The sequence below is a fragment of the Hypomesus nipponensis genome, chromosome 15, assembly GCF_054491055.1.
Source record: "Hypomesus nipponensis isolate SF chromosome 15, ASM5449105v1, whole genome shotgun sequence".
NCBI classification, from domain to species: domain Eukaryota; kingdom Metazoa; phylum Chordata; class Actinopteri; order Osmeriformes; family Osmeridae; genus Hypomesus; species Hypomesus nipponensis.
The window spans coordinates 10,886,643-10,902,204 of record NC_140375.1 but is presented as its reverse complement, the minus strand read 5'-3'; the positions used below and the strand labels follow the sequence as shown (position 1 = coordinate 10,902,204).

General features: G+C 40.9%; 1 protein-coding gene across 7 annotated transcripts; it reads left to right on the top strand.

Annotated features, from left to right (window-relative positions):
- The first annotated feature begins 801 nt into the window (after positions 1 to 801).
- On the top strand, positions 802 to 15,445 carry LOC146257477 (vascular endothelial zinc finger 1-like). 7 transcript variants are annotated; one of them, XM_084674415.1, is made up of 8 exons: positions 802 to 934; positions 6,149 to 6,894; positions 8,317 to 8,403; positions 9,757 to 9,826; positions 10,086 to 10,251; positions 11,530 to 11,571; positions 12,003 to 12,071; positions 12,478 to 15,445. In XM_084674415.1, exons 1-8 carry the CDS (start codon positions 902 to 904, stop codon positions 12,831 to 12,833), a joined length of 1,569 nt encoding a protein of 522 aa, XP_084530541.1. In that variant the 5' UTR covers positions 802 to 901; the 3' UTR covers positions 12,834 to 15,445. The 7 variants fall into 7 exon arrangements, with proteins under 7 accessions (XP_084530541.1, XP_084530544.1, XP_084530543.1 ...); XM_084674418.1 differs by having other exon boundaries at positions 12,278 to 12,682; XM_084674417.1 differs by lacking the exon at positions 8,317 to 8,403.
- The last annotated feature ends 117 nt before the right edge of the window (positions 15,446 to 15,562 follow it).

Below are 15,562 nucleotides of genomic sequence, written 5' to 3'. Positions count from 1 at the left end.
AGATAATTACATGCATGGAGTAAACAGCCCATCCTTCAACCTTCTCCCCTCTGTTTCATAACCCCCTACCTGTGAAAACATGAGAATAATAATATTAAGGATAGACACTCTTATTATATATACTACTCCGACTACAGGTTACCCAACCGGGGTTAATTGTTCCCTGTCCCTCCTGAGACCAATTCAATTGGTTACAATGGATTAAATCACACGTATTGGTATCTAAATGGGATGGAGTTCATTCTGTTCATATCATATTGCCTCCCTTTAAAGAAAGGGATTTGCCCACTGAGTCCATTGTATACTTTACATTGCAAAATATAGCATTTATGCCCTCCACACCACATGCCAATATTAAAAATAGAATATAGAACAACAGCCTAATAATTTTTTGCTGAATATAGTAAAACGATTTAAATTGTTTATAGATGAGATCAACATGTTGCTGTTGTGTTTGCTCGTGTTTGCTCACATTTGCACACACTTCGCATCATCATAGCGGTTTAACTGTGATTTAAGGTAGACCCACACTTGTGAATAAGAAGCGGCGAATAAGAAACCAACTCGTCTTATTTTACCCAGAGCCCTTTACCACGGTGCAAACTAAATGCATTGATTCATAAATGTTGTATACGTCTGACAAATGTTACTGTATGGTTGTATAATTGTAACGCATATATGCCTATGATGAACAAAATATACATTTAACTAACTTAGCGAATGTGTCTACTGTATCTTCCCAAAAAATTGAAATCCCTCACATCCCACAAAAAGTCCACATTGAAAATGGTTTAGCCCGGAGCGGAGGCTTACAGGAAGTTGGAGCAGCTGCCATGTTAGCTAGCTGCTTTGTTGTAGATTCCTATTCCTTGTAGGTTTCCTGGAGAATTTAAGTGTTGCGATGGAACCGAGTTGGAGTACATTTTTATTCCAGGTAAGAGTTGGAATATTGGGAAATTAGAGAAAACATTCAAATTCCCTTCTTATTTCACCACGGGGACTTGCTTATTATAGATTGGATGCGTAGGAATCATGGAGAGCTACCCAAGCAAAACAATGGTCGTTAGCTAGCTAGCCCTAGGTAGCTTGCAAAATGACTAGCATGGAAGCTGCTAGCCAAGCCATCTAGCGAGCTAGATCCCAGACTTCCAGCTGTGTGAGGTTTATGGAAGACGAGGAGAGGGAATTCGATCGTCCGTCTTCTTGATATTTTTATTTGGACTATTCTTGTTTCAGACCACCATTATAAATGTTTATTGATTTAAGTGAATCACGCGTAACGTTAATCTAGGAATGAGCACGCAAGTGTTAATGCCCGCGCTAGTTAATTAGCTAGCAAGCTAACTAGGCTAGCTAGCTTGGAAACTAGCTATAGCTAGCTCAAACTAGCGGCTAGCTTGCCTCTTCAAAATAACGTAGCAAGATCACCTCTTGCAGCAAGCCGTGACTGGTGGGGTTATAAAGTGAATACATTTTGAAGTGCGATATCAGTGGAATTAGTTTAAGCAGTTGATATTAGCTAATAATTAGCTAAATTACTGGGCACGAGGAGGGAAGGAGATAATCCCCATTTCCGATTACAAACTTTCCCCCCTTTTTCCCATTTACACTCTGCCTTTTCCTCAATATGTAAGCGCGGGTTGGAGAAAGAATTCGAAGTATGCATTATGCTCCGGCGGCGGCAAGCTAGCTAACCATTGCAACCTCGGTGCTCCGTGTATGTCTGAGATTTTTGGTGGTTAATCTTTGTATGGACACCTTTTCAGAACCAGTTTTAGCGGTTAGCTCGTCGTCATACAAAGATTAGCGAATGTGTTGTCAAACAATATTCTCCATCTTGAAATTAATTCAATACAATCAGATATAGATATATTGCATCTTAATTAACATTCATACAGATAAAGAACCTGAATTAGATTGTCTGTGGATAAATAAATAAAATAACTCCACTGCAGGCATAGTAAATACCTTAAATTGTTTTTGTATACGTTGTACGTATACAAATTCCACATGGGGTAAAAGCATACGGTCTGACAGACACAAGAACAGTTAGTACAGGGAAGGCAGAGACGCGTCTGATCGTCGCACATGATGGCACAGTTCACAACTTTAATTGCACCAAGTCAGAGCTATGGCCCGTTGCTATTTTTGTACTGAAATTGTTTTTGCACTGTTACTCCTATTTAAATGGTAGTAACTTAACGCACTTTTTGGGGTCAAATTTACACTTGAGGACCTCAGTGCAAGTTGTAACTTCTTTATTTCTGTAGCTTTCCATTTAATTGCATTGCTGGCACAAAGCTGTATCTCCTTTCCATTCTCACTGGAGTGGTGCAGCTGTTTTCAGTTAATTAGCAGGGGCCGAGGATCCATGGTGATGGTTTTATTTTCTGGCTAACAAGGCAGAAATACCTGAAGCTGGTGCAATGAAGTGGAGGAAATTGGAAACCATGTTTGTTATTTGGGTCTTTTTTTTTTTCATTCACTGCATGTGATGAGCCATCTAATGAGACTGCACTCCAGTCTAGCCTGCGTCACTTATTGTTCTCTGGGCGTTGTATTGCTGGATGTAGTTGAAAAGAGGTGGGGGGTTGTCAAGCTATGTCATGCTCTTAACAGGCGCGTCCTAATCCTCCTGGATTCGATCAGATTGATTCATAAATGCCTACATTTTCCCCTTCAAGAGGAATGGATTATTGAGTCTCTCACACTTAAAGTGCAGATAAATAACAGTTTTGTACAGTTTTTTGTTGTTGTGTATTCCAGTAGGTTTGCTTGAGAAGTACATTTGTGACAGTAATTGAGGGGATGTAATAAGGGTGCCATTTGTCTGCATGCGTGGTGTTAGCCAGCACCACACTGTAGCTGGTATCATATCCTCACATAGAAGAGTGGTATTTACTCATAGTCCAAAACTAGGCCTACAGTCATTGGTTAGAATGAAGGCCTAGCTAGAGGGGCCAGAAGTGGGCCTGTTGAAAACAATTGGATTTCAAGCCTCAGCCCCTGGCTTCGAGACGCACTGATATGCAAACAGATTAACATTCTATTGAATGAGATTCTCCCCCATCATTGTAAACCCTCGCCCGTATCGGGATGAATGAAAACAGAACAGGCTGCTCTTATTGTGTGCTGTTTCTGGTTATTTTCCACGCCCCCCACTCAGTTTCAGCACTATTTATCTTGGAATGACCTCAGCCTTCAGAGTGTATTTGTATCAAAATCATCAGAGCAGCGTGAAGGCACAGCGGGCTGCTCTCCCTGCTCTACAGTGTCTGTGATTGGTCATCTCAAACACGCACGCAGGGCCCAGCCTGTCTGTGTTCGCACCAACATAGGCCTATGTAGCCTACAGGAAATGTTTTCATCAGTAAATCCAAGTACAGTTACAAATTACTTAAATAAGGGGGAAGCACTGTGTCTCACAGCTTTAATGATCATTCCTAATCTTGAAATGCGAATAGACAGTGTGGTTGTTTACTGTAAGCATGCACTCGGTTATCAGACAAGTAGAGTATCTGAATCCAGAAGATCTGCTGTGACACAGGCCCCCCTGAGGGCCATACGTGCATCACTGCTTGTATTTGTGTCCTCCACAAAAGGAAACATTTTTGACTCCCCAGACCACATCCCCTGCCCGACTGACCAGGTCAGGATGCTTGGCTGAACCTGAAAAGCCAAGCGGTCAGGTGTTTAGCCTTGCATTATGGTCATTACAAAGAACAAGATTGTCTCTGTCTTTGGATTCTCAGTTGTCCCGTTGTAGGGCTGCCGGTTACAATGTGAATCTCTCTTCAGTCACAGACCAAAGCTATTCATAAACCCCCTGCCCCCTCCCATCAACCTATCTTTTGTGGGGTGCTGTGACCAATTGGACAATGCTGGCAGCTGCAGACTTAAGATGACGTCTACACCACTTTATTACTGAGGCTGACACTTTAATAAAGTGTATGTGTGTAAATGTATCATTGCTGTTTGTTAGTTCCTACCTAAGATTACAGGCATGTTATCTAGCCAAGGCATTGGCTTAAAGACTGCACCATTTTGTGTTTTAAGGTCAACGATCCTATCCTATAACTTTTTGCCATAAATATATTTATTGTAGGGCTGGGTGAAATAGCTGAAAGATTAATTATGATAAGATGTTACTTTTCATTCGACCTCTGATTGTTGATACATTTTAATGAGGTTTTTTTATGAAGATTTTCTATTTAAGAACCACTTTAGGATTTAAACGCATTACTTTGAATTAATCCACTTTATTTATCAAGACACACAAGCCATCATTTGAATGTTGCCTCAACAATGAACAAGTGAATTTGCAATAGCGACCCCTTGTACACATGCAATTTTTGTGGTCTGACAAAGCGAGCCATAGAGCTGCTTGTCTTAGCTAAAAACACATGAAGCACACTCCAAAGGGTGGAAGCTGATAGTTTATTTTTGTTCAAGTTTTCCTGCACAGTTTGCATGCAACAGTGCTGTTACCCGTCAGCCATAAAATAAAACTTTCATACTGGTGAGCGAACCTGTCCTCTAGCTATTTACTAATAACTACTGGGGGAGGGGACAGAAGTATAAGCTAGCTTGTGTGGTTGTGGATGATTAGTGGTCTAGGCCTATATGTTACATTTACAAAAAACACATGAAAGTAGTGTGAAACTGCAGTGAAAGCGACCGCTATTTATATCCAATAGGTAAACCACATGTTTAGGTGTGATGATCAGAAAATGCTTGAGGCGATGGGAAATTGTTATTGCTTGTTTTCTCTATCTTCAGTTGTTCTTAAATTTGATGAAAATGTCTACTTTGTTACAAAAAGGTGTATATGTTTTCGTTGATATACCGTAGACAAATTTGCTCATAGAATTGTTATATGTATACCTGTCTCAAAAATTGGACAACCAACTTTGTAGACCGCTTGCATACACTTTTGGTGCTACCTTGCAATAATATTCCCCCAAGTTGTCACTGTTTCTCATCTCAAAAGGCTACAACTACCACAACAGTGTGTGTATAGATAATGAGTGGAAAGGTAGAGTTAGTGTACAGATTGTGCTTGTCTCAACTCAGCTCGAACACACTGTGCCTGTGGAGGACAGGTCACATGAAAAATCAGATCCATCACCATGGGAGATCACCTTACATGCAACAGATTTAGATTCTTGAGTGGCAGGAAACTGTGTGTGCGCGTGTGGGTGGATGTGCGTACACGTCTATGTTTGATTAGCTCACTGTCGTCATCTAGATTATGCCTCACAACTCATTGTCACGTGTGGATATCTGAATGTGGGGAAAACATTTTCTGGAAGAGACTAACTTTACGGTCCAACACCTACAAAGCAGGTTAACTAGCTGAGAATGGAAGATAGGGATCATGTTATATGTTGCAATCACTGTTGGTTAGAATTAAAGTTGGCAGAGACTTAATATTCAGTTTTCAATATGATGTCTCCTGTGTCTTTTTAGTCATCCGGCACCGTGTTGGAACAGCTGCATCCCAACCCCCCTGTAAATCAGACATGGTGCTGTTGTCAGGGATGTCCCAGGATTGAGTCACTTTCTAATTCTGATGATATTTAAAGCCGTGTCGGTGACAACCTAGCCACCTTCTGTCCTAGGACATAGAAGTTTTAACCGCACAGACCTTGGATTTCAAAGGCTAGATGTTGTGTGGTAGCTGTAGTTTCCTCTATTACACTAAGCACATTTTAGCCTTCATAAAATAATGGTCTCAATAATTTGGTTCCAATATTATTCTGTTAAATTATTCAATCATATTCCATCGGGGGTTGTCATGCTTCAGGGATCTCTAGCCTCGCGTAATTATGGCACTAAGTAATTCTATTAGATCTGTACATAAAAGCAGGCTACCTAAATAGGCCCTATTTTTTCGTAAAAAATCGTGGTTACATTTGCTAGGTAATGTCTGCTACTGTCATGTCCACCACAAAATTACTATTCCAAGATTATCTCAGATCTTTCAGGTGTCCTGGTAACTATAGAGCAGAAACGTTTCTTTTTTTTTTTTTTTTTTTCTTCTCCTGCCCCCCCCTTCTTCCGTCTCTTTGCTACATGCTGCTGAAGTAGCCTTGAGGGGTGTGTGTGTACTGATGTGCTTCTGCATGGCTGTGTGTCCTCCCTCCAGCAAGCCAATGAGGCCCTGCATCACCAGCACCAGGTTGCCCAGAACAGCCTTCTGCCGCTCCTCAACTCCGGCGCCGAACCGCCAGATCAGAAGCCTGTGCTGCCAATCCCCTTGGACCACAAGCCGCCCGTCAGCGCCGCGGAACTCCTCAAGGATAATGTGGCAAGTGGTGCGGGCGGAGGTGGCGGCGGAGGCATCACCGTGGTGAAGAAGGAACCCAAATCCAAGACGCCCTTCATCTGCGGCTACTGCAACAAGGCCTTTCGGGACAGCTACCACCTGCGGCGGCACGAGTCCTGTCACACGGGCATCAAGATGGTGTCGCGACCCAAGAAGGTGCAGACGGCACCCACCATGGTGCCACTCATCTCCACTGTGCCACATCGTGAGAACAGCGGAAACCCTTCCTACATTTCCACCATAGCTGGCATCCTCACCACGGCCACCACCTCCGCCTCCACGGCCACCAGCATCATGTCACCCATGCCGCAGCAGCAGAGTCTCCCCAAGAAGCCCGCCAAGCCAGTGAAGAAGAACCACGGCTGCGATATGTGCGGCAAGGCCTTCCGGGATGTCTACCACCTGAACCGCCACAAGCTCTCCCACTCGGATGAGAAGCCGTTTGAGTGTCCTATCTGCCAGCAGAGGTTCAAGAGGAAGGACCGCATGACGTACCACGTACGTTCACATGACGGGGGAGTCCACAAGCCTTACATCTGTTCTGTCTGCGGGAAGGGCTTCTCGAGGTATGTGGTCCTATTTTCTTATCTGAATACCGGATTTCTTATATGCTTGAATATTTCTGCAACGCTCCAAGTCCAATTTTTAGTTTCTGTTGTAGCTAATGAAGCTAATCAAATGTAAGGAATTTTTAAGTACTCTACTTGCATTATTTTAAAGTGCTGTGTCCTTTTTGAGTAAGGTGAGTTAAAATTGATTGACACCACCATCTTGGTATAGAGTGGTGCTTAGTCACTGCTTTCATTTCAATGTGCTTCAAAGTTTTGGATGCAAAAAAGTATGCGGAGATCAATATGCCCACTATTTAATGCAAAGTAAGTATCCACCCTAAAGCCAACCCATCAGGCTAAGAACAAAGGTTCAAAGAGCCAATTTGTTCATTTTAGATGGTTTAGATTCCAAGTTTTCGTTGTCAAGCACTGCTCATTAGTAAACACGCTAAATACTAGGGTGACCATTGAGGACACCTGGCCTACTCACTCTATTTAACAGCCAATGAATGGCTTGATACAATTATCATTTCACTAAGTTGACCATACAGATTCAATGTGAATCTGAAACATTTTCTAAATGCAGAGATGCCTACTATTATAGTGAGGATCATTCCAGAAAAGTATCGTATGGCAAAGCTGCATTCCTTCAATATTATGAAGCAATTCCATTGTCCTCTTTGAATACATTTTCTATTACTAGAGAGGAAATGTAGATGATTTATAATGCAGGAAGTGATTATGTGGTATTGGCATAGTTTGGTGAATGAGTAGAATTGAGAGAATTTGGGGACTTTTCCAGCCAACTAAGAAGATGGCTTTTTATCATGGAATAACAAGATTGAATTCTGAGTGGATTAAATAGGAATATTTAGTTCGAATAAGATGTGATAAAAGTGGCCATTTCCAATGTAAAAATGGTTGATTCAATTGAGAGAATAAACATAAATTCAGTTGTATGCCAATTGTTAATTCTCAACTATTAAGGATTGATGTAGGCTCCTTATTGCCTCCAACTTCAAATTGCAAAAGGGAAGTAGAATTTCCTGTTTCATGTGATATCTTACATAATCACAAGTCTAAGAGACAATTCTAGTAGGTAATGGCCTAGTCAGTGTAGCGTACATATTTTACATCCCTGCTCATAATATCCAAACATGATCTCCATGATCCAAGCAGATGTATAACAGGTAGCAATCCATTTTTATAAAATAAGTGATAATTAGGAGATATTGTAAGATGTCCCCATTATGATCTCCTCAGGCATACAGAAGCCTATGTACGGCCTTCTCCATATGAGTAGTTCAAACCATGGCCACAGATGCTAGCTATGCAGTTTCAGTACCGGCTCATGACATGCAAGCAGTGTGCCCCTTGTATATTTTAACTGGAGCTTTGCGTACGTCATAGTAGACCCTCGTGTCCCCCCCCTCTCAGGGAGAACGGCACGGGACAGAGAGACTGCTGCAGGGGCCAGACTGCACCAGAAGAGATGGGCCTCCAGTGTCACTCCTGCTCGCAATGGTAGTGTTTTGACTGACTGGTCTTGATTTATTCCATAAATTTTTAGCCCTCCCCTTTTTGCTAAGATGCTCAGTAGAATTTTTTTTTTTCTCTCCTGCCTCATTTTACACCCCAAGACACGATTGCGTTGAAGTAGACAGAGTGGTAATTTAACATCCAAAAGGTGATGTCATTAGGTTTTGGTGATATCATTAGGACTACAGTGACTTGAGGTTGAAGTGAATCTCCTTACTTCCATTTTACTAAGGAGGCCTTCAGTAGCATGCTTAAACGAAAGGATCCTCGAGTAGAAGGGGGGGGGGGGAATGTGAGCTTTTCAGCTCCACTGCACTCCTGAGAAGATGGGATCGGATGCCTGCACGCCATTGTGAAAAGCCTGCCAGTGTGAAACCGTCTCCTTAGAGACATTTTTGCGCCACACTCTCCTTCCTCTTTGTTGGATGGAAAAATGTCTGGCTTGGTTTGCCCCAGTTGGGCTCAGTGCTGCTTAGTGAAGACGAGGGTAAAATTCACAGCTGTTGTTCCAAGAGAGGTGCATGCATCTTTGACAAGATTTATGTAGCCTATAGCAACTGTGAATGTCATGTTGCAAAATTGAGTCTGCGATAGTTTTATTGGGCTTCTGCCTTTCCATGTTTTTTTGTTGTTGTTTTTTTAAAGAATTGACAAACATTTGTGCAATACTTGAATTCAGGTAAACATAGGCCTACATCTGCAGTATTTTATTTTGTTACTTAGGCCTATGATATGAAGTTTGTCAAAATATTTAAGTTTGAATTAAGGTAGGGTTTAGTTTTATTGATCGTTTTTTCAAATTGTTATTGGTAAGAGATGATGATAATAATCAACCGGCTGAAAATTGAGTATTTCAGTACCTTTTGCTCTGTTATGACTGATTTTGCATCAGCAAATGTGGGCTCCATGGACCAAAATTAACACTTTTTAAAAAGTTTTGATGTCCATAATTTTTGGGCCAGAGAAAGGTACTGTTTTAGTGAGATAAATGGAAACCTAGTTGCACTCCTTGTGTAGTAAAGAATAGTTTATTCCTTAAAGCACTACGCAATTATTGTTTAAAATAAAGGCCAGCCCTCAAACGCATGGTTGTTAACAAATTCAACAAATTTGAAATGATGTATAACCAAGCATGATTTATTAAGAAAAGCAATTGTATTTTTTTTTTTTTAAACAATCCTACATCATACTTTTTACCCATTTGTAATTAATGTAATGTATCCTATGTAGTGTGGTAACCTAAGCTCCTTTTGAAAGGATAGTGAATGCAACCTCGTTTCCAGTAACTTAGGTTGTGAACCTAGTTCCCATGGTCTTCTCATCCTTCTAACACTGTAGGCCTGACCACCTAAGCTGTCACGTGAAGCATGTTCATTCTTCAGAAAGACCCTTCAAATGCCAAGTAACGGTAAGAGGTTATGCTCCTTGCGCACAATCCTCACACTAACTTTGATTAGAACCGTTCACTCTGACTATCTCACTCTGAACCTCTGTCCCTCCCACCTCTCTTTATGACTACAGTATTACGATGCAACATATTTCAAACACTACCCTCTTTGAACAAGAAGTGTCACAAGTGTCTTTTGTGAAAATTGAGCACTACTACGAATATGAATTTTTGCTAAATTTGAAAGAAAAAAATAACGACGGAATATGCACTGTTCCAGGCCTGCACCTCGGCTTTCGCCACCAAAGATCGTCTGCGCTCCCATATGATCCGGCATGAGGGCAAGGTCACCTGCAACATCTGTGGCAAGATGCTCAGCGCCGCCTACATCACCAGTCACCTAAAGACACACGGGCAGGCTAGCTTCAACAACCCCTGTAACAAAGGTATGCTCCCCCTTTCTTCTCTCCATTGGCATCACTAGCCATGAGCCACTCCTGACCCAGGGGCCACACACTGGCACACAACATGCTCACTAACTGATGTGATTCACTAATAAAATTACATCAAAGGTTAAAACCTTTATTCCTATTGTTTCATTATTTTCAAAGGTGGTTTTACTAATGGAAATGTGAATAGTTTTGTGTGCACATATTCCAAGGGACAGGTGTTTAGACTAATCATCTTCAGACACAGTGGCTGTGGGGAGTCTCACAGTCTGGTAGGGGCTTGACATTGGTTAGGAAAGTTCCCTTGGAAAAGGAGACTTCCAACATGCTTCCTTTATCATATGCTCACCTTTAATGAACTTGGACCTAAGATCTATTTGAATCCCAAAGCTTCCTACACTCAAAACAATACTGGGCAGTAAAAAGGCATGTCCTCCATGTGTCACTAGGTTTCACAAAGTTCACATTTTTGAATGTTACATGTTAATGTGTCGTGTCATTTCATTCATCTGCTTCCTTCCAAGGTGTCAGTTTACTATTTCATTTAACTGTCCTGGTCTCGTACTCATTTGTATTGTAGAAGGCAGCACACCATTCCATTTATATTCAAATTCAGCAACAATGCACTTGAGTAGCAACAATATTTAGCTGGAGATGTTCTTATTTTACCATTCACAAACGTGTGGGTGCAATAAGTATCTCTACTGACAGAAATAGATAGCCTGGAGCAAGACATGTTATAAAACAATCTAAATGTAAAGGGCTTTGCGAATTGAATGTACTTGACGCACATAGCAGACTAGCACTGCAACATGAGTTACCCCAAAGTGATATGCGATACCAAGATAAAATTATATTTTATTCAAGTGTTGATGTGTCTGCAATCTGCAGTTAGTTTTTTAGCTCTGTGTGGATAGCTCTGTTAATGTATGACTTAATCAGGGATTTATGACATATTTTCTTATTGGTCTGGCGAGTACCAAGTTAAATGTCTTCAGAGTTCAGTGCAGTGGTCATTGTCAAGGAAACATGTTTTCATTAACGGTAGCTTAGATTAGCCTAGATTCATATGCTATTAAGATGTTAGTGAATTTTGGGATGGGCCGTCTATTGTTTTGGCAAGAATGGAACCCTATTGAGGTGGAAGTCCAGCCCTTATTCCATTATGTCCTGTTGCTGTTGCCCTCTGGCATACAGGCCTAAATGATGCCCTGTCCTAACGCTGCAATTGCAGCCTTGCGATCTGTAACCCCATTTGTCTGTATCTCTGAATAGGGCTAAGTGACTGGCAGTGGAACCACTCAGGGCTACGAAAAGGTAATACTGTAGCTGACAGCAGAACCCCCCCAACCCTGACCCCCCCCCCCCTACCCAAATTTGACTGTTTACTTCACTGAGCTATATTCCGCAAACGTGGCCCGTTTATTATTTGGTAGTTAGCAGTATTTGGAGAATGTTTTTCTTTTTGTTGTGTGTTCTTTAGGATGATGCAGGAATTAGGGTGTTATTTCATAAAGCAGGATCAATAAGTTAACCAGACAACTTTTTTAATAAACACCATTTCATTAATAATGCTACCACTCACACCACAACTCATAAATAACGCTGATGCTGAGTTGATAGTGTTGTGTACATTTTGAAATGTTTCTAGTTTAAGACGGTTGTCTGTCTTTGGTTGAATTTATACAGAATATTAAGAAAGTAAGCTGGCTAGCACGTTGATCCTGCTTTTTGAATTACCCCCTCAGGTGAGTTGACGGTAGGAGAGGTCTTAAATAAGTCGTTCCAAGTCCTTATTGACATCTCTCGCACTCAAGGTAGGTTCATATGAATCCTACCACAGTTTTAAGAGTGCATCAGTGTGTGTTGACGTGACCTGGGTCAAATGCATAGATGAGATTTACTTCAGACCTTGTACTTTTGGGACATCTATTGATTTCATTGTACTGGGAACACTAGATCAAGCTTACAGCAAGTACTTGAAAACAGTTTTTGACCCATGTCTGGTATGTACTTTTTGCAGTGACTAGCCCACGTAACCCAAATCCTATGGAGCTGTGGAGTGTGTTGGCTTTCCTGATTTATCAGGAAAGAAAGGACATTCAGCTCGTCTCTCTCTCTGCCTCTCTCTATCTCTCCTATGTCTTTCTCATATTTCTCATGTCTCACTTTCTCTATGTCTCTCTTTATTTCTCTCTCCTTTGTTTCTGTGTCTTTGCTCAGATGGTAGCAACATTCACAATTCTGCGACACCTGTCACCAACTCTGCTGCCATCACCTCTGCAATGAACCGTGGCAATGCTAGCCACCCGGTCACGATCGCCGCCCAGATGAACATTACCACCAGCACGGTCAACATCCACTCTCCAGTCAACCTACAGCATCCAGTAACCATTACAGGCCCCGTCAACTTGGCCTCCGTCAACATCCCAGCGTCAGCGTCCATGAATATTGCCCACCCAGTAGCCATCACCTCCCCCATGTCCATGAATATTACCGGGCCCCTCAATATTGCCATGAGGCCTATGGATAGCATGCCTTTTCTCTCCCAAGTCCTGCCTTCCTCTCCACCTTGGTAGAAATGTTAAACCCCTTATCCTAATGCCCCCAACCCTGCCCATATACACTTCCTACCTTTTACCCCACCCTCTTAGTTTATAACTCTTTCTTAACTTAGTAGCCCCTCCTCTTACTGTAGATTATGTTGTGGTAGTGCGGAGGATAGGGTGCTAGCCAGATGCTGTACCCCTCTGTCACTGCAGCAGTATCAGCATTAGTTAAAAAGCAGCATGTGAGAGGGGGACTGGCAAACCCCTGTAGATGATATCTAATGCATTTATTTCTCTTCATCCGCCAACAGACAGTCGTAGAATCTTGAGGTCTTGAAAGTTTAAATCCAGCTGTTAAGTGATTCACCAAGTGGATGGCTGATGTGAAAAACAGACGGCTTTTTTTTCATCAGAACATGCCTTTGGCGTCAAACAAATCTTTTAACGGTAATGTGTTGCTGGTATAAAATGTTTAAAATGCTCTTGTATAGAGCTAATGTTTTTTTTGTTTTGTTTTTTTACTATTTTGTTATTATAGCCTGTGTATGAGTTTTAATAGTTGCATTGTAAGGACTTCAAAAAAGGGACAAAGACATCCATTGCCAGATAGAAAGATACTTTAAAAAACGATTTTGTTGACGGAAAACCTTTGGCCACTTGGCAGTATTTTAAGTAAATGCCTTTTAATGTTTTGTTAACACTCCCTAGTCCTCCATTTTAAAACATGTATCTGTAAAATGGACACTCCAAACTTCTAGATGCTGTATGCTCATGTTTTTGTTAGAATGATTTGTGTTTTATGTCTTCAGTAGTTGTATGACATGACAGATAGGTACCAGAACACAGGAAAAGTCTTGCACAGAAAACATATCCCCAGGTTAAGTCCTGAAAATGACAGTATTTCAAAGATCAAAAAATTGTAAGTGTTTGTTAAAGCCTTTCAGTTTAGAGTCCAATGTGGCCACCTAGTGGCCTGGTAAAGACTCTAGAAGCAAAGTTCCCAAAGTTCACAATATTTTATTGTGATAATGTTTTATCATGTTGGTAAAATGTTTTGTTTTCGTTAGAACCTTTGTGTCCCACTACATATTTCAGCTTTCGGTTCCTACAACAAATTTTTTTTTCTCTCAGGAACCTTACTGAGAGTAGCCCAGTATTTGACTTTTTGGAGTGAATGGAATCATGATGAACGCACTATATATTTTTCTTGAACGTACACCCTGTCTTTGTAAATATTAGACACTATTTTTTTTCTTGGCCTGTCAGAACAATAAAACAGGTCACAGGTTAGGAAAGCAATTACCTTATCATTGTTGATATGGCCGTCCTATATGGAAAGTTTAGGAATACATTGGGAATAACGTTCTTTTCTTTTCTTTTGGGGGTTATATCCTAGGTTCTCATTACTGTAGTACCAAAACTGCCACCTGGTGCCCATGGTTATACAGCTAGCTGGTAGGTCCTGTCTCAATGCTCTTTTTGTGTGAAAGGGACTAAGTGAGAATTAAAATGAAGAAAACCAGGTGTTGTCATAGGGTAAGAAGGAGGAGGTCTTAGGTAATTTATCCAAGGACAGACCGCTTACTTTCTCAGCCAACTGACTCTGCCCAAGCTTATATCAAGTAATAAAATCTCACCACAGAGGAAGTCTTTGAAGCACTTGTAGCCGACAGTGGGTTACGTACACTGCATTGCACATCTTTGGAGCTGTATTTTGACACTCAATAATGTGTTATACACGGAAAACAGTGGACTTTTGTGCTCTGGTGGGTCACTTTTTCCTTGAATCTACATTGTAGAAGCAAGGTGTTTGAGGCCTTTGATAGTATTGCATGCATGACAACACAGAATCAAGGAAATTGCTCAAATCTGGAATGGCATTTTGATTTTGGCAATGGATTTCCTTCCTACTGGTCTCTAAAATGTTGCATGTGGACAATTGAGCTTGCTCAGTATGAGGTTGAGTTCAAAACTGTCATTAGATGGCTAGTGACTTTTTATATTGAAATAAAACACTAAAAAAAATTAGGTTTAATGTATGCGTGTGGTATCGTTTGTCCTTCTGCAGTGGCCGTAATAACTAGTGTGCCTGAACTGCTTTTGCAAGACTATTCCACACTTCAATGCTTCCTACTCTAGCTGTGTGTGATGGACTTTATTTGTGAAGAAGCCTTCACCAACCTAAACGAGCAAAACAGCTCGGTCAACCAAATTGTTGTACACCATGCGCCATACATTAAATTTAACCAAATGTTTCTGATTTGATTACAACGGTTGAACTTTGAACGTTGGAAGAGAAAGATGCAAATCTTCCTGTCGTTATTCTTGATGAATTGGCATGATATTGTGAAGGCAGATGAATGTATATCTTTGTACAAAACCATTAGTTCAGAGGACATGTTAGTTATGATAGACACATGAAAGGAAAAAAACAAGATAACATTTTATAAAACTTTTTGTATTAGAACATTAACAATGGTAATTTTGTATATAAAAAGCTAGGCTTTCTGATTAGCAGAAAGGTAAAACATTCCTACATTTTTTTTAAATGTACTGTCTGTCAAGAATAATTATGTAAACATGCGCAATGTTTTATGTGCCTTTTATTTGGGTTGTCTAAATAAAAAAACAATGAAACATGATTGGTGGACTGTCCATGGCGTGGATCAGTTCTGGTAGTATTTATTAAGTATGGTTTATACATCCAATCAAATTTACCTCAAGGCACCTCTGCATGTGGAAGGATCTGATTTATGAAA